At 53.6% G+C, this 22,049-nt stretch overlaps 1 protein-coding gene across 1 annotated transcript; it reads left to right on the top strand.

Moving 5' to 3' along the window:
• Positions 1–94: 94 nt before the first annotated feature.
• Positions 95–21,627, top strand: LOC133362730 (structural maintenance of chromosomes protein 2-like). Its single transcript, XM_061581656.1, has 24 exons — positions 95–277; positions 7,180–7,329; positions 7,699–7,821; positions 8,126–8,164; positions 8,655–8,765; positions 8,952–8,996; positions 9,087–9,317; positions 9,481–9,630; positions 10,096–10,332; positions 10,441–10,600; positions 11,818–11,935; positions 12,388–12,526; positions 12,785–12,904; positions 13,304–13,519; positions 13,724–13,845; positions 14,282–14,406; positions 15,683–15,876; positions 16,123–16,266; positions 16,634–16,828; positions 17,161–17,361; positions 17,490–17,606; positions 17,947–18,137; positions 18,305–18,452; positions 20,081–21,627. Exons 1-24 carry the CDS (start codon positions 110–112, stop codon positions 20,285–20,287), a joined length of 3,651 nt encoding a protein of 1,216 aa, XP_061437640.1. The 5' UTR covers positions 95–109; the 3' UTR covers positions 20,288–21,627.
• Positions 21,628–22,049: the final 422 nt, after the last annotated feature.

Here is a 22,049-nt window from a genome sequence, read left to right on the forward strand (position 1 = left end):
GGAAAGCGTTGCCCACCCACCGCTCGCTCGCGGTCTGAGGGGGAATCGCGAAACCCGATCAAGTTTTAAGAACCGATAACCGAATAAACAAACAAGGGGGGGGGGGACAATGTACATCAAGGCGATCGTGCTGGACGGCTTCAAGTCGTACGCCCAACGCACAGAGATCTGCGACTGGGATCCGCTGTTCAACGCCATCACGGGGCTCAATGGAAGCGGCAAATCCAACATCCTGGACGCCGTTTGCTTCGTGCTCGGCATCTCCAACCTGTCTCAGGTGAACCTAGTCTGGCACCAGGGTTTGTGTGAACCTTGCCCGGTACCAGTAGGAGAGCGAGCGTGAAGAAAGTGCGTGTGTGAGGATAGCGGTAGAGTGTCAGACGGTGTCTCTGCGAGTCCACGGTGCGGTGTGTAAACATCGCCAGCACTGGGGAGACAAAGGCGGCCGGGCGTGGTGCTGGCCGCCCACCCGCTCGTGTGCCACAGTGCCGGCCTTCATAGGTGCTACTCGCTAACAGCACTTGCCCCTACAGTTTCTTCAGGCTATACGGGGGATCTTTGTCTCTGTGTGTTCACCTAGCCTGGTGCAGTGTGAGGGAGAGGGCGTGCTTCGTGCTGAGCATCTTAAACCTGTATCAGGCGAACCTAGCCTGGCACCAGAGAGTGTGAGTGGTGTGTGCACCTAGCCTGGTACCAATGAGAGGGAGAGTGTGAGAATGGCGGGTGAGAGAGCAAGAGAATGAGCAGAGCGGGAGTGTGTACGTGAACCTAGCCTGGCACCAGGGTGAGGGAGAGATTGTGAGAAGTGCTTGATTGTGTGTGAACCTGGCCTGACACGAGAGAGACAGTGTGCACCTAGCCTGGCACTAGTGTGAGGGAGAGTGTGTGCTTTGTGCTGGGCATCTTCAACTTGTCTCAAGTGAACCTAACCTGGCACCAGTGAGAACGAGAGTGAGGAGAGTGGGAGTGTGTGTGTGTGTGAACCTAGCCTAGCATCAGTCAGAGAGTGTGTGTGTGTGAACCTAGCCTAGCATCAGTCAGAGAGTGTGTGTGTGTGTGTGAACCTAGCCTAGCATCAGTCAGAGAGTGTGTGTGTGTGAACCTAGCCTAGCATCAGTCAGAGAGTGTGTGTGTGTGAGCCTAGCCTAGCATCAGTCAGAGAGTGTGTGTGTGTGAACCTAGCCTAGCATCAGTCAGAGAGTGTGTGTGTGTGTGTGAACCTAGCCTAGCATCAATCAGAGAGTGTGTGTGTGTGTGAACCTAGCCTAGCATCAGTCAGAGAGTGTGTGTGTGTGAACCTAGCCTAGCATCAGTCAGAGTGTGTGTGTGTGAACCTAGCCTAGCATCAGTCAGAGAGTGTGTGTGTGTGAACCTAGCCTAGCATCAGTCAGAGAGTGTGTGTGTGTGAACCTAGCCTAGCATCAGTCAAGAGAGTGTGTGTGTGTGAACCTAGCCTAGCATCAGTCAGAGAGTGTGTGTGTGTGAACCTAGCCGAGCATCCAGTCAGAGAGTGTGTGTGTGTGTGAGCCTAGCCTAGCATCAGTCAGAGAGTGTGTGTGTGTGAACCTAGCCTAGCATCAGTCAGAGAGTGTGTGTGTGTGTGAACCTAGCCTAGCATCAGTCATGAGAGTGTGTGTGTGTGTGAACCTAGCCTAGCATCAGTCAGAGAGTGTGTGTGTGTGAACCTAGCCTAGCATCAGTCAGAGAGTGTGTGTGTGTGAGCCTAGCCAAGCATCAGTCAGAGAGTGTGTGTGTGTGAACCTAGCCTAGCATCAGTCAGAGAGTGTGTGTGTGTGAACCTAGCCTAGCATCAGTCAGAGAGTGTGTGTATGTGAACCTAGCCTAGCATCAGTCAAGAAAGTGTGTGTGTGTGAGCCTAGCCTAGCATCAGTCAGAGAGTGTGTGTGTGAGCCTAGCATCAGTCAGAGAGTGAGTGTGTGTGTGAACCTAGCCTAGCATCAGTCAGAGAGTGTGTGTGTGTGCCTAGCATCAGTCAGAGAGTGTGTGTGTGTGAACCTAGCCTAGCATCAGTCAGAGAGTGTGTGTGTGTGAACCTAGCCTAGCATCAGTCAAGAGAGTGTGTGTGTGTGAACCTAGCCGAGCATCAGTCAGAGAGTGTGTGTGTGTGAGCCTAGCCTAGCATCAGTCAGAGAGTGTGTGTGTGTGAACCTAGGCTAGCATCAGTCAAGAGAGTGTGTGTGTGTGAACCTAGCCTAGCATCAGTCAGAGAGTGAGTGTGTGTGAACCTAGCCTAGCATCAGTCAGAGAGTGTGTGTGTGTGAACCTAGCCTAGCATCAGTCAGAGAGTGAGTGTGTGTGAACCTCGCCTAGCATCAGTCAGAGAGTGTGTGTGTGAACCTAGCCTAGCATCAGTCAGAGAGTGAGTGTGTGAACCTAGCCTAGCATCAGTCAGAGAGTGTGTGTGTGTGAACCTAGCCTAGCATCAGTCAGAGAGTGTGTGTGTGTGAACCTAGCCTAGCATCAGTCAGAGAGTGTGTGTGTGTGAACCTAGCCTAGCATCAGTCAGAGAGTGTGTGTGTGAACCTAGCCGAGCATCAGTCAGAGAGTGTGTGTGTGTGAGCCTAGCCTAGCATCAGTCAGAGAGTGTGTGTGTGTGAACCTAGCCTAGCATCAGTCAGAGGGTGTGTGTGGTGAACCTAGCCTAGCATCAGTCAAGAGAGTGTGTGTGTGTGAACCTAGCCTAGCATCAGTCAGAGAGTGTGTGTGTGTGAACCTAGCCTAGCATCAGTCAGAGAGTGTGTGTGTGTGAACCTAGCCTAGCATCAGTCAGAGAGTGTGTGTGTGTGAACCTAGCCTAGCATCAGTCAGAGAGTGTGTGTGTGTGAACCTAGCCTAGCATCAGTCAGAGAGTGTGTGTGTGTGAACCTAGCCTAGCATCAGTCAGAGAGTGTGTGTGTGTGAACCTAGCCTAGCATCAGTCAGAGAGTGTGTGTGTGTGAACCTAGCCTAGCATCAGTCAGAGAGTGTGTGTGTGTGAACCTAGCCTAGCATCAGTCAAGAGAGTGTGTGTGTGTGAACCTAGCCTAGCATCAGTCAGAGAGTGTGTGTGTGTGAACCTAGCCTAGCATCAGTCAGAGAGTGTGTGTGTGTGAACCTAGCCTAGCATCAGTCAGAGAGTGTGTGTGTGTGAACCTAGCCTAGCATCAGTCAGAGAGTGTGTGTGTGTGAACCTAGCCTAGCATCAGTCAGAGAGTGTGTGTGTGTGAACCTAGCCTAGCATCAGTCAGAGAGTGTGTGTGTGTGAACCTAGCCTAGCATCAGTCAGAGAGTGTGTGTGTGTGAGCCTAGCCTAGCATCAGTCAGAGAGTGTGTGTGTGTGAACCTAGCCTAGCATCAGTCAGAGAGTGTGTGTGTGAACCTAGCCTAGCATCAGTCAGAGAGTGTGTGTGTGTGAACCTAGCCTAGCATCAGTCAGAGAGTGTGTGTGTGTGAACCTAGGCTAGCATCAGTCAAGAGAGTGTGTGTGTGTGAACCTAGCCTAGCATCAGTCAGAGAGTGAGTGTGTGTGAACCTAGCCTAGCATCAGTCAGAGAGTGTGTGTGTGTGAACCTAGCCTAGCATCAGTCAGAGAGTGTGTGTGTGTGAACCTAGCCTAGCATCAGTCAGAGAGTGAGTGTGTGAACCTAGCCTAGCATCAGTCAGAGAGTGTGTGTGTGTGAACCTAGCCTAGCATCAGTCAGAGAGTGTGTGTGTGTGAACCTAGCCTAGCATCAGTCAAGAGAGTGTGTGTGTGTGAACCTAGCCTAGCATCAGTCAGAGAGTGTGTGTGTGTGAACCTAGCCGAGCATCAGTCAGAGAGTGTGTGTGTGTGTGAGCCTAGCCTAGCATCAGTCAGAGAGTGTGTGTGTGTGAACCTAGCCTAGCATCAGTCAGAGAGTGTGTGTGTGAACCTAGCCTAGCATCAGTCAAGAGAGTGTGTGTGTGAACCTAGCCTAGCATCAGTCAGAGAGGGGGTGTGTGTGAACCTAGCCTAGCATCAGTCAGAGGGTGTGGGTGTGTGAACCTAGCCTAGCATCAGTCAGAGAGTGTGTGTGTGTGAACCTAGCCTAGCATCAGTCAGAGAGTGTGTGTGTGTGAGCCTAGCCTAGCATCAGTCAGAGAGTGTGTGTGTGTGAACCTAGCCTAGCATCAGTCAGAGAGTGTGTGTGTGTGAACCTAGCCTAGCATCAGTCAGAGAGTGTGTGTGTGTGAACCTAGCCTAGCATCAGTCAGAGAGTGTGTGTGTGTGAACCTAGCCTAGCATCAGTCAGAGAGTGTGTGTGTGTGAACCTAGCCTAGCATCAGTCAAGAGAGTGTGTGTGTGTGAACCTAGCCTAGCATCAGTCAGAGAGTGTGTGTGTGTGAACCTAGCCTAGCATCAGTCAGAGAGTGTGTGTGTGTGAACCTAGCCTAGCATCAGTCAGAGAGTGTGTGTGTGTGAACCTAGCCTAGCATCAGTCAGAGAGTGTGTGTGTGTGAACCTAGCCTAGCATCAGTCAGAGAGTGTGTGTGTGTGAGCCTAGCCTAGCATCAGTCAGAGAGTGTGTGTGTGTGTGAACCTAGCCTAGCATCAGTCAGAGAGTGTGTGTGTGAACCTAGCCTAGCATCAGTCAGAGAGTGTGTGTGTGTGAACCTAGCCTAGCATCAGTCAGAGAGTGTGTGTGTGTGAACCTAGCCTAGCATCAGTCAAGAGAGTGTGTGTGTGTGAACCTAGCCTAGCATCAGTCAGAGAGTGTGTGTGTGAACCTAGCCGAGCATCAGTCAGAGAGTGTGTGTGTGTGAACCTAGCCTAGCATCAGTCAGAGAGTGTGTGTGTGTGAGCCTAGCCTAGCATCAGTCAGAGAGTGTGTGTGAACTTAGCCTTGATGCAGCTAATCTGGCTGTGACGGTCCCACCTGATGACGGAGACTTGTGTTGCCTCCGAAACGTCGTGATCTTTATTTTATTTTTATTAATTTTGATGTTTTACCTACGTGACTTTACCGAAAAAACCTAGGAATATGAATCCTTGCAGTCACGAAAGCTTCAAATCTAGAATTAGCCTTGTATCGTTTAACACGTAGAATTTCGCGACCAATATCAATAATACATGTTTTTTTGCGTTGGATCGAAAGGTTTTGGGTTAGATTGATCGTGAGAGTGTGTGTGCGAACCTCGCCTGGCACTATGGTGAGGGATTCATATTCCTGGTTCTTTCGGTAAAGTCACATAGAAGGGAAATAAAATAAAACATAAAATTATCACGACGTTTTGGCCACAACGCAAGCAGGTGAAGAATCAGAGCTGTCGGAAAGACAGCGTCTTAATGAACACTGCTAAGCTTGGCAGCGTATTTTAAGCTGGGTGGGAGGAGGAGAGCGCCTTGACAAAGGAGTTTACATATCAACAGAGGAATTTAGCATATTGATGACATGCAGATATGGGGTTAGTCACTCCTTGCGGAATGTGTAGGCGGTGGGGGGTCTCAAAGTCATATTATGCTCGTGTGTTATGTAGGATTAGCAGTAATAAAGGTAGGTACATTTTAATAATAAAAAACTGCGGCAGCCAAACCACCGCGTATCAAGTTAGTGCATTACGTGGAAAAAAAAGAAAGGCGTTTCTGAAGAACTATAAATACCATAACTATCATACAATAAACCGATGTGAAAACAAACCCTAAATATAAACTACATCAATATAATCAATGTACTCAATATACTTTCCAATAAGCTGAGCTATTCACATTAAGTAACTGGGTATACACTACACTATATAATGAATACCATATAGTGAACCGATAAAAAACTAAAATATAAACTACATCAATATAATCAATATACTCTCTAATAAGCTGAGTATACATGTCAACAGAGGAATTTAGCATATTGACGCTAAATAACTGCAATTACCACTACTACCATACAATAAGCCGATGTGAAAAAACTAAATATCAATATAATCAATGTACTCAATCGAAATGTATGGTGAGGGAGTTAGTGAACCAAGCTAGGTACCTGTGAATGAGAGCGAGTGTGAGGGTGACCCAAACGTCAGGACATTATTATACAGTGTAGCCCAAAGTCAGGTCACATTAGATTATTATTATTGTACAGGGTGGCCTCACATTAGGTTATTATTGTACAGTGTAGCCCAAAAGTCAGTACACATTGGGTTATTATTGTAATGGGTTCCGGAGACACTTGCAGAGGTAACTTCTTTATTACAATCCAACACTCCAACATTCCAACTCTCCAACTCTCCAACAGTCCTGATACTCTGTTCCAGCCTAGGTACACAGCCTAGATACTCTACTCTGGCTACGCTCTGGAACTCGCCCTCACAAGGTCGTAGAGTCGGGAGTTACAGAGTCCCACCACTGGCCCTCACAGCGTCCCAGGGTTCTCAGATGGCTGTCTTGGGTCTTGGGTCTTGAGCTACAACTGGCCCTGATCGTCCAGGGAGCTCCCCTTTTATGCCTAGTCCCCAACGAGGGGTGGGGCCGTGTGCGCCCCCAGATATCCCACAGAGCACACACAGCCCCCCCTGTTGGTGGCGCCAAGGGGCCCAAGCGCCTGGGCCGCCCAGGGTCCCAGAGCCCCCAGCAGCCCCTCCTTTCTTATGTCACTACATTATTATTGTACAGTGTAGCCCAAAAGTCAGTACACATTGGGTTATTATTATTGTACAGTGTAGCCCAAAGTCAGTACACATTGGGTTATTATTATTGTACAGTGTAGCCCAAAAGTCAATGCACATTGGGTTATTATTTTCCAGGGTGGCCCAAAAGTCAGGATACAGGGTTATTACACAGGGTGGCCCAAAAGTCATGACACATAGGGTTATGATTATACATGGTGGCCCAAATTCAATTGGTCTCCGCTCGATAAGCGAACATTTTGCTTGTTTTGCTTACAAATGGGTCTAATTTGCTCGTTGTAGCGAATTGTTGTAGAAAGAACACTCTTTAAGCGAGACGTGCCTGTACGGGGTGGCCTTAAATTCAGGACACATTGGGTTAATTCGTATATTTGAACACATTTTCAAACTGACTTTCATTATTAACATTATCAGAATGCATGAATTTTCTTTTGAAATTAATTTACAAGTGTAATCTTTGAGCATTCTCTTTCTCTCTGTGCCTCTCTCTGTCTCTCTGTGTCTCTTCCTCCCCCTCTGTCACTGCCCCTCTCTCTGTAGGTGAGAGCAGCAAGTCTGCAGGAGCTGGTCTACAAGAACGGCCAGGCTGGCGTTACAAAGGCAACCGTCTCCATTACATTCGACAACCGTGACCGGAAACAGAGCCCCCTGGGGTTCGAAGGCCATGCGGAAATCACCGTCACCAGACAGGCACGCACACCCTTGCCTTTACTCATCCACTCGCTCACTCACCCGCTCACTCACCCACTCGCTCACTCACCCGCTCACTCGCCCACTAACTCACCCACTCACTCACCCACTCACTCTCACTCACTAATTCACCCGGAGAGAGAGGACCACGCGGAGATCCCGGTCACCAGACAGGGACGCAGCGCTTTAAATGTATCTGTGTATTTGTGTGTGCGCATATATATGTACGTGTGGGTGGGTGTGTGTCTCTGTGTCTCAGTGCCCCCTTGTGTCTCTCTGAGTCTTTGTCTGAGTGTCTTTTCTGTGCAGGTGGTGATTGGAGTCTTAGTGTCTCTGCATGTGTCTGCTCTGCCTGCCTCCTCTGTGCAGGTGGTGATTGGCGGCAGGAACAAGTATCTGATCAACGGGGTGAACGCCACCACGGCGCGTGTGCAGGACCTCTTCCGCTCTGTGGGCCTCAACGTCAACAACCCCCACTTCCTCATCATGCAGGTACCTCCTCAACATCACCACTAACACCACCATTACCACCATCATCACCACCGTCATCACCACCATCATCACCATCAATGTCAACAACCCTCACTTTCTCATGCAGACACCTCTTCAACATCATCACCACCGTCATCATCATCACCACCATCAACGTCAACAACCCCCACTTCCTCATAATGTAGGTACCACCTCTACATCATCAATATCATCAGCATCATCGTGCAGGTTAGACTATTATCTCTTGCTCATGAAGGAGATGAGTGGTGAGTGGGTGGTGAGTGAGTGTTTTCTTGTTTTGCAGGGTCGCATCACCAAGGTTTTGAACATGAAGCCTCCTGAGGTGAGGCATTTGCCCTTGCCACCACTCGCCCTTTCCACCATTCACCCACTCATCGTGTCCACCCCTCACCACTGCTCACCCTCATCTCCTCACCTCTCCAGATCCTGGCAACGATTGAGAGACTGCAGGGACTCGTAGCTCTTCTCCTCACCTCTGCTCCTCACCTCTCGTCTCCGCACCTCTTCCCACAACTCCTCACCTTTCCCCACATCTCTCAGTGTCTCTTTTTTCCTCAGCGTCCCTTCCTTTCCTCAACCCCTCTCACCCCCCCTCACCTCACCCCAGATCCTAGCGATGATTGAGGAGGCTGTAGGGACCCATATCTCTGCTCCTCACCTCTCGTCTCCTTACCTCTGCTCCTGACCTCTCCTCACCTCTCCCCAACATCTCCTCACCTCTCCCCATGTCTCTCCTCGTCTCTCTATTCTGTCTCCTCGTCCCCACCCCTCCTCGTCTCTCCTCCTCACCTCTGCCCCTCACCTCACCCCAGATCCTGGCGATGATTGAGGAGGCTGCGGGGACCAGGATGTATGAGAGCAAGAAACTGGCAGCGCAGAAGACTATCGAGAAGAAGGAGGCCAAACTTAAGGAGATCAACGACGTGAGGGGACCTCTCGCTCACCACCTACGCTCACCACCTACGCTCACCACCTACGCTCACCACCTACGCTCACCACCTACGCTCACCACCTATGCTCACCACCTATGCTCACCACCTACACTTACTATGATCCACTTGCCACGAGTGACCCCTATGATCTCATGACCCCTGTCTCCATTTTTCCAGGTTCTGGAGGAGGAAATTTCTCCAACGCTGGAAAAACTCAAACAGGTGAGGCACCGACACTTGCTATACACTGGCAACTCACTCGCCACCCACTCGCCACACACTCACCACTCTCCCCTCCCGCTTCATCCCCAGGAGCGCACCTCCTACCTGGAATACAGCAAGCTGTGCCGGGAGCTGGATTCTCTCCGGCGCCTGGTGATCGCTCACCAGTTCTTCACGGCGAGCCAGGGCCAGGAAAACGCCGCTCTGCACCTCCAGAAGCTGCGTACTGATGAGCAGGAGGCGCGAGAGGAGGTAGAGAGGCTGGAGGAGGAGGAGAAGAGGGAGGGAGAGCTGCGGGAGATGGAGAGGAAAAGGGACAAGGTGAGGATGAGTTGGGGGGAAGAGGAAGAGGGGGAGAGAGAGGTAGGGAGGGAGGGAGAGCTGTGGGAGATGGAGAGGAACATGGTGAGTGTGGGTGAGGGAAGAAGAGGGGGAGGGAGGTGATGTTAATAATGTTGATGATGGTGATGTTGATGGTGTGTAGGAGGCAGGAGGGGATCTGTCCCGTGTGGAGGAGGCCCTGACCCAGGCCCAGCGTGCCCACGCCAAGGCCCAGAGCACCCTGGACATCCGCACAGAGGCCCTGGCTACGGAGCAGGCCCACAGGGAGCAGCTGCTCGCTCACATGCAGGAGGTACCTCCTCGCCGACCTCGGTCACCTCCCTAACTCACCTCTCTCTCACCATGTCTCTCTCTGCAGGCCACATCTCATCCAATCTTTAGTTTCAAACGTCAATTCATGTTTTACTTGTGATATTCAATAAAAAAAATAATTTAGGTAAACTACCGCGATTAAACTACCCCAACATCTAAATACCGCCCCCCCTAAAAAAACCTTATTGCTGCGTTTAAAACAAGTATTTTTATGTTCAGATAATATGAATCATCGTATTACTGATATTTAGAGAGATAAGTGAATGTGTTTTGTGACCAGGTGTATGGGGCTTGGGTGGTCTGTGGAAATGTTTTGCTGAGTGGTCCGCAGGCCAAAAGCTGTTTGAGAAACGCTGCTCTAGACGAGGTGAACTTCACCTCCGGGCTCGCAGGTCGTGTCTCGCTCACAGTGTCTCCCCCTCTCTCGCCCCTTCTCTGCCCCCAGGACGCCAGTGCCCGCGACGCCAAGCGCTCCCAGGTAGTGGCGCTGGAGGCGGCGCTGGCGTCGGCGTTGGCATGCTCCCAGGAAGCGGCGAGGGGCCTGCAAGAAGCTCAGGCGCGCTTCGCGGCGGCCTCGGTGGGCCTCTCGGAGGATGGGCAAGGCGGCCACGCCGCCACGCTGGCCGAGCAGATCCTGAAGTGCCGCCAGGAGGCCAGCCAGGCCCAGACTGAAGCTGCGCAGGCAAGGGAGGAGGCCTCTGGGCCTACTAACTCGTGCATTCACCCACCCGTTCTCATTCGCCGTCCTGGAGTACCCACTCGACAACCCACCCCACCCCGTGCCCCACAGGCTCAGATGAAGCTGTCCCACGTGCAGCGCGAGCTGCAGCAGCGCAAGGCGGAGGAGGGCCGCACCACGGAAGCCTACACTCGCGACCAGCAGGCTCTGTCTCGCTTGAAGACCCGAGCCCAGGGCCTACTCAGGGACATGGCCGCCCTGGGCTACACGGGTAACACGGGGGGTGGAGGAGAAAGGGGAGAGCGTGCAGGAGAGAGTAACGGAGGGAGGGGAGGGGAGAGGAGCGACTCTGGGTGGGGGGGGGAGAGGGGCGACGTGGAGGGGTTAACGTGCTGCGCTACTACGAACCCGGCAACCCGAGTTTGATTCCCGCTCACGGCCAACACCAGTGACAATTATGTGATCCCTCATTGACCTCCCCTAAGTTGACTCGGCCTTAATTGAGTACCTGTGAATGTCACCATCAAGGGAAACGGGAGGTCTGGTGTGGTGCTGGCCGCCCACCCCCTCGTGTACCACGCAGACCTTAGCAGCACTTGCCCCAACACTGTTGAGGCTATATGGGGGAGCTTTGTCTTTGAGTCTCTGTGTGTTACTCTTTGGTTTTTTCGGACTCTTGTGTTGCGCCCGAAACGTCGTGATTTAATTTAGTTGTGTTCATTTATTTAATTACATTTTTTACCTACGTGACTTTACCGAAAAAACCAAAGGGTATGAATCCTTGCAGTCACGAAAGCTTCAAATCTAGAATCTCTGTGTGTTATTATGCGAGTGGGAAACGGTGGTTAGTGGTTAGCATGCTGCGCGACTATGAACTCAGCAGGAAACCCAAGTTCGATTCCCGCTCACGGCCACCACCACAAGTGGTAATGGTAACGGCAGCAATTATCTGAACAATCGGTCCTGGGCCTCCTCCCCAAGGTCAACTCGGCCTAAAATGAGTACTTGGTGCAGTGTGCAGTAAATATCGCCACTGGAGCAGCTGTGTGTGGCTGTTACCATGGAGACATTGGAGAGGCGAAGCTTAACTACACTATAAACTAAACTATATTTATTTTACCAGGTAAGGCCCCACTGAGCTATGTAGCTCTTTTTCAGAATCGACTTGGCTATAAAAAATGATAGCTCAACGAAGTGGCTTATCACGTGGAAATTTATAGCGTCCAATACTCTAAAGGGGTGATGTTGATTCTAAATGTTGAATGGAAAAACTGGAGGTCCCGGAGAAAAATCCATGCGACCACGGGGAGAGAAACGTGCAAACTCCAAATATACAGCAGGTGTCAGGTTTGGGATTGAACCCACGACTTCCTGTACACCAGGCGAGGTAGTTAACATAACAGGCGGTGTCCAGCTGTAGAGGGGCAGCTGTGTGTAACTGTTATCATGGAGACGGTAGGGAGGCTAACAGGCGGTGTCCGGATGTAGAGGGCCAGCTGGAGATGCTGCAGAAGAAGATGAAGGAGCTGGCCGCGGAGGAGTCGGCGATGAGAGAAAAAGTAGACCGGGCGGTCGCCAGCATGCCCCAGCTCCAGTTTGATTACCGGTGGGTGGATCTATTAATCACCTGCTCAATCATTTACCCATTCACTTGCTCCATCGCCACCACACCCCAGCTCTAGTTTGACTACCGGTGGGTGGGTCTGTTGCTAGCTCACTCACCCACTCGCTCATTCACCCACTCACTCACTAAACTACCCACCCACTCATTCACCTGCTCGCTCATTCACCCACTCATTCACCTGTTCGCTTACTCACCCACTCGCTCATGGTCTTACGCGCTCACTCATGCGCTCCCTCACTCGTTTGCTCGCTAACTCACTCGCTCCCTCACTCACTCGTTCACTTGCTCACTCACACACTCACCTACCCATTCACCTGTTAGCTCGCTCGCTCGCTCACTCGCTCACTCACTACTCTCCCTCTTTTCGTGTTGCCTCCTCTCTCTTCACTCCTCACCCTGCTCCCCACCGCCATGCTCGCGCGTGCCCTGTGCAGGGACCCCGAGCGGGGCTGGGACCGTGGCCGTGTGCGGGGCCTGGTGGCGTCTTTGCTCCGCGTGGAGGATCCTGCATCCGCCACTGCTCTGGAGGTGGTGGCCGGGGGTAAACTCTACAACGTGGTGACTGACACCGAGGTGAGCGCCCACGCTCACCCATGCTCGCCCACACTCGCCCACACCCATCCACCATCCTGGAGGTGGTGGCCGGGGGTAAACTCTACAATGTAATGACCAACACCGTGGTGAGCGCCCAGTCCTCACTCACGCTCACCCACACTCACCCGGTGAGTGGCTCGCCCATGCTCGCTCGCACTCACCGGGGCGAGCAGTCGGTGAGTGAGTTTCTCCGTCTCCCTCCCTGTGTGTCACCGTGTCTCTCTCACTGTGTTGCAGTTGACAGGGAAGCTCCTGCTGGAGCGTGGCTGCCTACGGCGCAGAGTCACGGTGATTCCGCTGAACAAGATCAGCCCCAGCGTCACCCCCCCCAGCGTCAGCACCATTGCGCGCAGCCTCGTGAGCACCCTGCCGTGTCTCCCCTCCGTGTCTCCTCACCGTGATCTCCCCGTGTCTCTCTCCTCACCCCCGTGATCTCCACGTGTCTTCTATGTCCCCGTGTCTCCTTCCCGTGTCCCTGTCTCCTCACCCTCCGCGTCTCTCTCCTCACTCACCATGTCTCCCCCCTCACCCCCCGTATCTCCCTCCTCACCCCCCCCACGTCTCACCCCCCTGCGTCTTCCCCCCCTCACCCCCCGCATCTCACCCCCCGCGTCTCACCCCTCCCGTCCCTGCGTCTTCCCCCCCCCCCTCATTCCCCACATCTGACCCCCCACGTCTCCCCCCTCACCCCTTCCGAGTCTTCATCGTCACCCCCCCGCTGCGTTTCCCCACTCACCCCTGCCGCATCTCCCCCAGGCGGACGGTGTCTCTCCCGCGCTGTCCCTCGTGTCTCCGCGCTCTCCCTGTGATCTCCCTGCGCTGGAGTTTGTTTTCGGCGCGGCGTTCGTCTGCCCGACGATGGACGCGGCGCGTGCCGTGGCCTTCGACCCTCGGGTGTCCACGCGGGCGGTGACGCTGGACGGGGACTCCTTCAGTCCGCACGGCACACTCACTGGGGGGGCGCGGGCACAGGTAGGTCACTCGCCACCACCACGCTTGCCACCACGCTCACACCACTATTACCATCACTCGCCACGGGGGCAGCGACGCTAGATGGAGGCTTCTTCAGCCCACACGGCACGCACACGAGTGGGGGCGCGGGCACAGGTGGGTCGCTCACCACCACCACACTCACTACTATCACCGCCACGCTCACCACCCCCCCTGGGTGTGCAGGTGGTGAGCGTGCTGGTGAGAGTGGAGCAGCTGCTCACCCTGCAGGATAAGCTTAAAGAGTTGGAGGAGAAGGGGAAGAGGATGGACGAGGAGGCTCGCACACTCACCAAGCTCGCAGAGAGGTGAGCGTGGTGAGGGGGCAGGTGAGGAGTGTGGAGGGGAGTGACGGGCTAGGAATGTGGTGGAGAAGGGGTGGTGAGGAGTGGGGAAGAGGCTTCCTCGCTCACCCAGCTCGTCGAGCGGTGGGGGGGTCAGGAACGTGATGAAGAGTGTGGGGAGGTGGGTTGAGATGAGGAGGGGTGTAGGGAGATGAGTGGGTGGTGGGGAGGGTAGTGCAGGAGCATGGTGAGGAGTTTGGAGAGTGGGGGTGAGGAGCGGAGGAGGATGAAGGAAGCTCGCACACTCTGCCAGCTTGCGGAGCGGTGCGGAGTGTAGAAGGGGAGGCTGGATGAGGAGTGTAAAGGGTGTTGTGGGGGGATAGGAGCATGGCGAGAGCAGGAGTGGAGTGGGGAGGAGAGTGACTGTGTCTATCCGTTTGTCTCCCTCTTTCTCTTTCAGGCACCGTGAGCTGCGCCAGCAGCAGGAGTTGGTGGCGCAGGAGGTGGAGCAGCTGCAGCAGAAGCTGGAGCTCAGCACTCACCACAAGCTCCAGACGGAGCTCGCCGCGCTCGCCACCTCCATCGGTGAGCCACTCACCCATCCACTCACCCAGCCACTCACCCAGCCACTCACCCAGACACTCACCCAGACACTCACCCATCCACTCACCCAGACACTCACCCAGACACTCACCCATCCACTCACCCATCCACTCACCCAGACACTCACCCAGACACTCACCCAGACACTCACCATCCACTCACCCAGACACTCACCACCAGAAGCTGGAGCTCAGCAGTCATCACAAGCTCCAGACAGAGCTCACCGCGCTCACCACCTCCATCGGTGAGCCACTCGCCTCCCCACTCACCCAGACACTCACCCAGACACTCACCCAGACACTCACCCATCCACTCACCCAGACACTCACCCAGACACTCACCCAGACACTCACCCATCCACTCACCCAGACACTCACCACCAGAAGCTGGAGATCAGCACTCACCACAAGCTCCAGACAGAGCTCGCCGCGCTCACCACCTCCATCGGTGAGCCACTCGCCTCCCCACTCACCCAGACACTCACCCAGACACTCACCATCCACTCACCCAGACACTCACCCAGACACTCACCATCCACTCACCCAGACACTCACCACCAGAAGCTGGAGCTCAGCAGTCACCACAAGCTCCAGACAGAGCTCGCCGCGCTCACCACCTCCATCGGTGAGCCACTCGCCTCCCCACTCACCCAGACACTCACCCAGACACTCACCATCCACTCACCCAGACACTCACCCAGACACTCACCATCCACTCACCCAGACACTCACCACCAGAAGCTGGAGATCAGCACTCACCACAAGCTCCAGACAGAGCTCGCCGCGCTCACCACCTCCATCGGTGAGCCACTCGCCTCCCCACTCAACACTTTCATCGGTGAGCTGCTTCCTCCCCCTCTCCCCAAATCTGTGTCTCTCGCTATACATCTCACTCTCTCTCTCCACGTGTCTCTTTCTCCCTCTCTTTGTCCGCTTCTTCCCCCGTCTCCCTTTCCGTGTAGAGGAGGTGAGGAGAGAACAATGTGTCTCTCTCTCTCTCTCCCTGTATCCTCCCTCCTTCCCTCCCTATCTCTCCCCGGGTCTCCGCTCCGACTCTCCATCTCTCTCCGTGTGTGTCTCTCTCTGCCCATCTCTGTTGCTCTCCGTGTGTCACTCTCTCTCTCACCCTCTCTCTTTTTCCCTCTCTCTCCCTGTTTCTCGTTAGCAGTGTCTTTTTCACCTTTACCCACTCTGTGCGTCTCTCCCCCTCTTTTTTCCTTTCCCCACCCCCTCTCTCCCTTCTCTCTCCCTCTCTGTAGAGGAGCTGAGTGCGGCGCCTGCTCTCTGCGAGGAGCGGAGAGCGGCCGCGTTGCAGCGCCTCCACTCCCTGGAGGAGCGACTCCAGAACGCCGAATGGGACCGGCGCCACGAGCAGGAGGGGGCCTCTAGCGCCCTCGAGTTGGCACGGGGGACAGCCCAGAAGCTAGCGGGGATCGCCAGGGAGGCACAGCAGGTGAGGTGGTGGTGAGGGGGTGGGTGGCAGGTTGAGGGAGTGGTTGGGTGGGTAAATTAGGTGATGGGTAGGTGAGTTGGGTGAATTAATGAGTGGGAGGGTGGGTAGGTCAATTGATGGATGGGTGAATTAATGCACGAGTGTGAGAGTAAGCGAGCAGATGGTGCATGAGCTTTATGAGGGTGATTGGGTGAATTAAGTGGGTCATTGAGTGAGTGAACTCTAACCCCCCCCCCCCCTTGCCAGTCTCTGTCCACTGTCAGGCTGGAGGTGGAGGAGCTCGAGAAGGAGGCGCTGGTGGGGCAGCAGGAGCTGCAGAGGCTGGAGGCGGCCACGCTCTCGCTGGAGGAGACCGTCCGGGAGCTCAGCGCCTCTGCTGAGAGCTTGCAGGTATCTACCTGCTCACTCGCCTACCCACCCACTCACCTTCCCACATACTCACCTACCCAATCACTTTTTTTTTTACCTGGAAAGGCCCACTGAGATTTTTTCAGACGTGACCTGGCCAAAGAATTATACCCCAATGCAGTGGCTTATTATGTGGAAATTTATAGTAGCCAAATACTCAATGCATATTTCTAAATGTGGAAGGAAGAACCAGAGGACCCGGAGAAAAATCCACGCGACCACTGGGAGAGAGACATGCGAATTCCATCAAACCCACAACCTCCTGTATACTGGGCGAGGTAGTTAACATCTTGCCACCCGAGTCGCCCTAATCCACCCCCGTGTCTCTTCTTCTGCCTGTGTGCCACAGGCGCGTGTCTCCGAGTGCCAGCGCCACGTGACGGAGCTCCAGGAGATGCTGCGTACCCGCCAGGAGGCGCTGGGGGAGGCGGCGCGGGCGCTGGAACAGCTGCGGGCGCGGCGCGGCGCTGCCGCTCTCACCCTGACAGAGCGCGGGCACGCAGTGGGGCGACACCAGCGGGACGCCCTGGACAACGCAGCCAAGGTACCCTCCACTCACTCACTCAACCACTCATTCACTCAACCATTCACTCACTCAACCACTTCATCCCCCACTCACTCGCTCAACCACTCACTCAACTGCTCACTTAGCCACTTACTCGCTCGTTCGCTGAACTGCTCTATCAACTGCTTGTTTGCTCAACCGCTCCCTTGCTCAACCGTTCGCTCAACCGCTTGCTCAACCGCTCACGCTCAACCACTCGCGCTCAACCACTCACCCACTCACGCTCAATCACTCACTCACCCACTCGACCATTCACTCAGCCGCTCCTGAATCCCCACTAACCCCCTCTCTCTCCTCCCGCTCTCTCTTAGGTGGATCGTCTGCTCAAAGAGAATGCGTGGATCTCCACAGAGCGCGCTCTATTTGGCCGCCCCAACACGGCGTACGACTTCGCCGCCAGCGACCCAAGTGATGCTGCCCGGAAGCTATCGCGCCTGGAGCAGACACGCCGGCGGATGGTGCACACCGTTAACGAGAGGGCCATGAACCTGCTGGCCCAGTCCGAGGAGAAGGTGAGGGAGAGACAGGGGCGGGGAGAGAGAGGCAGGGAGAGGGGGAGATGAGAGAGGGGGACGAGGAAGACACGGGAAGAGTGAGACAGATCCTGAGACTCTGATCCTGTGTGACCCAATGACCCCAGTACGTGGACCTGATGAGGAAGAAGCGGATCGTGGAGAACGACAAAACCAAGATCTTCAGCGCCATGCAGGAGCTGGATCTCAAGAAGAATGAGGCTCTTAACCTGGCCTGGAGACAGGTACCACACTCGCCACTCGCTAACCACTCGCTCACCATGGAGGAGCTGGATCTCAATAATAACAAGGCTCTCTGGCCTGGAGACAGGTCCCATGCTGACCACTCATTCACCATCATACTCTCCAAGCACTCACTCACTATACTCACCACCCACTTACCACGGAGGAGCTGGATCTCAATAAGAACAAGGCCCTCCACCTGGCCGAGAGGCAAGTTCCACGTTCACCATTCACCACCATAATCACCATTCACTCGCCACCATACCAGTCTCTCTCCCCTCATCTCTCCCCCCCCCCCCCCCCCGCATGCATCTCCCTCTGCCCGCGTGCGTCTCTTTCCAGGTGAATGGAGACTTCAGCTCCATATTCTCCACGCTGCTGCCTGGCTCCCAGGCGCGTCTCACTCCCGTGGAGTCCTCTTCCTCCACCTCCTCCACCTCCTCCACCTCCTCGCTGCTCCAAGGCTTGGAGTTTCGTGTGGCTCTGGGCTCCGTGTGGAAGGAAAATCTGAGCGAGCTGAGCGGAGGCCAGAGGTGAGGGAGGGGTCCCTGTCGGTTGTGTATATATGTGTGTATCTGTGTATTTTTCTCGGTGCTATCCAGGTCCCTGATGGTGCTCTCTGATCCTGGCGATGCTGCTACCTCTCGGCATATCTCTCTCTATGTTTATCTTTGTATCTCTCTCTCTCTCTGCTGGATAGGTCACTGGTGGCCCTATCCCTGATCCTGGCCATGCTGCTCTTCAAGCCGGCTCCGATTTACATCCTGGACGAGGTGGACGCCGCCCTGGACCTCTCCCACACCCAGAACATCGGACACATGCTGCGCACTCACTTCCTCACCTCGCAGGTACAACAACAGCAGCAGCTGCCAATCGCCATTAAGTGGCGATGACATCACCATGGCGCTTGTGCCAGGCTTCGTGCACTTTAACGCCACGATTACTGTGGAATGCCTGCTGGCAGGAGATCACAGGACGGAGCCAGGTGCTATGGGTTGACTGAGATGACTGGCAGATGCACCACCTGTATGCCCCTTCCTGTGCCAACTTGCTGTGTTTTAGCCGCCCGGCGCTCCGCTTTTTGTTGTTGCTTTTCCCCTCATGGTGCTTGTAGCCACTACAGTGGCCAATGGGGGCTCTGGATGGATGCAATCGGCTGGTAACCCCTCCACCTTCAATTCATTTACCACTAAATTACGTGAGAAATATCTGTCTGAGCTTTTGCTGGAGGCCCCAGTGGTACAGGCATCTATGAAGACTCGCAGGTACTCGCACACACAACAACAACAGACGCCATTCGCCACTAAGCGGCGGTGACGTCGCCACAGCGCTTGTCAGGCCAGATGCACTCTGAAGCCTCGTGAAGTGTCAAAGGCTCGGCAATAGGTCACGGGACAGAGGCAGGTGCCATTGGTTGTGCACGGTTGCAATTTACTTTGCTCAGTCGGTGTTAGCCACTGAGGTTGTGACGGGGTTTCTCTTTTCATTCCTGTTGCCCTGGGCCCCCGGTACTGTTCCTGTTCTGATGTTATGAGCACTGATGCCTACTTCTTTGAGGGCGATATTGGCACATAAAATAAGATCGATTGATTGACTTGAGATGACTGGCAGATGTACCAGCTCTACCCCCTACTGTGCCAAAGTGCTGTAATTTAGCTGCCCAGCACTCGGCTCATTGTTGTGAGGGTTGCTCCTCTGCTCTCCTCTGTTGTTGGAGGGTGACTACCTCCAACTGCCCAGTAGCATTCTTCACAAGCATCCTCCACAGAGGCCGATCTTAACAGCACTTCAGCAAGTCTACCCAGCTGCACATCCTCCCGTACCTCATCACTCCATGTCTTTTTCAGCCCGTGTCGTGCCCGTTTAGCCCTCTCTATGCAGCCAAATAGAAGCAACTTTGCCATGCGGTGGCTGGGCATGCGGGCTCCATAACCCAGCCAATGCAGCCTTGACCACCGGAGCTCACTGATGGGAATGTGTCCAGATCTTTCAAGGATTTGAGAGCTGCTCACATAATCCAGCCTTGTTAAACACAGAATGGATTGTAGGCAGGCCGGTCTGAATGTTTCTAACTAGTGCAAATGTTCCATTAGAGGGGTCCACGTTTCGCACTCGCCCACACACCTACTCAGTCATTCACTCCTACACCCAGAACATCGGACACATGTTGTGCACTCGCTTCTTCACCTTGCAGATACGCTCACATGCACGCTTACCCGTATACCCACTCACCCGTACATTCGCCTGCATAATCCCTCACCCGCACTATGGCTGGACTTCTGTGCCAGGCTAGGTGTTGGTCATGGGACAGACCCCAGGTGCTATGGGTTTGACCCACTGCTATCTCTCCCCATCTCTCTCCCCCCCCCTCCGTCTGTCCCCCCCCTCCATTTCTGTGTGTCTCCCCCATGTCTCTCTCCCCATCTTGCTCTCCCCATGCCCCCCCCCCTCCATGTCTCTCTTTGTCCCCGTGCAGTTCGTGGTGGTCTCTCTCAAGGATGGGATGTTCAACAACGCCAACGTGCTCTTCAAGACGCGCTTCGTAGAGGGCGTTTCAACGGTGACGCAGCATACCAACGCCACCACCACCTCTCAACCAGCAGCCGCCTCCTCGTCCTCTACGAAGGGAAGGGGAGAGGCAGAGGAGAAAAAGGCAAAGAGAGGGAGACTGGGTGATGAGTAGAGTAGAGGGGAGGAGAGGCGGAGTGGGGAAGAGAGAGACTAGACTAATCTAGATTTGAAGTTTTCGTGACTGCAGGGATCCATACTCTTTGGTTCTTTCGGTAAAGTCACGTAGGTATAAAATAAAATGAATTAAATCACGACGTTTCGGGCGCAACACAAGCGTCCGTCATCAGGTGGGACAACCGCAGCAAGAGACAATTGTTGAAGTGGGCAAAAGTCTGCTTGAGCGTAGAGACTGTCCCATCTCTCGTGTATGTTAGAAATCCACGTGGCATATACAAATGGATCGTCATACGACGTCTCTCCTGTCTCATGGCGTTATTCGTGAGAAATCAGCAGGGTATCTGTAAATGAATTGCTTTCATGTCCTTCTCTTTGTGGCTATGGCTGTGTCTCTAATGATGTCGGCGTCTATAATTAATGCTAGAATAAGTGTGGTATCTGTAAATGGATCGATCACTTGACAACTACCGGTCTGCATCTCCAGTTCTGTTTCTCTCGTTATTAGCAATCCGTGTGGTATCTGTAAACGGATCTCTGTCTTTCTCTCATTAGGTCTCTTTTGTTATTAAAAGTCAATGGGATATCCTAAAGTGAATTGCTTTAATCTGTCTATTTCTAATTAGTTATCGATAATCAGTTTTGCCACTTCACAATAGAATAAATGTGATATATGTAAATGATTACTAAAAATGTGTATTAGGTATCTTAAATGTCAATGTGAATGTATCACTCTACATCTTCACTCACGTCTCTGCTTGTACAGGAGACCCTTGAATATCACGGGGTTACATTCTTGGAAAATGACGCAAAAGCGAAAATAATGAAGCCTTAACCTACATAATGGTTAGGCACACGGCAACCAAAAAGACTCATCGCAATTGAAATAATTTCTGTACTGTATGACAAATAAACAAAAAACTTAATTTAAATAAACGTGTAAAAACCCGAGACTAAAAACATTCCTAAACAATACTAGGTAGAAATAGTGTACTTATCAATGATCTAAGGCGGGTGTACTTTTTTCCTAGGACAGGGGAGCGAGTGTAACGGCATGAAGCTGGTGACGCGCACACCTAACCCCCGTGACGTTTATCTGAATCGGCCCTGTGCCTCCCCTAGGTCGACTCAGCCTTAAATGAGTACCTGGTGCGATGTGTAAATGTCACCAATGGGGAGACAAAGGCGGCCGGGCGTGGTGCTGGCAGTTCCGGCCTTCATAGGCGCTCACGAACAGCACTTGCCCCAACAGTGTTAATAGGCGACACGGGGAGTCTGCCAGATGCGAGCACAGCAAAGGTTGAGGTGCCACTGACTGCCTCATCCACCCGACATCACGCAACCAGACAATGACGCAGTACTTCCGTGTACAGCATACCCGTCAAAGGCCAAAACTAACCCCGGCGACAGCTACATTGGTATTTACAGGTTGCCTGCATTAGGTCTCCTGTATCCTTGGTAGGGTATCTCTACACGGATCATTATACACCTGAATGTTCCATCTTCCCATGGGATTGTGTGTGGGAATGCCAACGGTGTCATGATTGGCATTTTTGGAGGAGGCTCGTGAAGGATGCTACCGTGATGCTCAAAACAACGACCGGAGTGCCAGGAGGCTAAAATACAGCAAGTTGGCACAGTAGGGGACAGCTGGTGCCATCTGCCAATCAGTCAACCCATGGCACCTGGGTCTGTCCCATGACCTGTTGGTGAGCCTTCAACACTTCATGGCCTTAGTGTACCTGGCCTGGCACAGGTGC

Source organism: Lethenteron reissneri, unplaced genomic scaffold (assembly GCF_015708825.2).
Source record: "Lethenteron reissneri isolate LAM-NWPU_2019-01 unplaced genomic scaffold, ASM1570882v1 scaffold_1595, whole genome shotgun sequence".
Lineage (NCBI taxonomy): Eukaryota > Metazoa > Chordata > Hyperoartia > Petromyzontiformes > Petromyzontidae > Lethenteron > Lethenteron reissneri.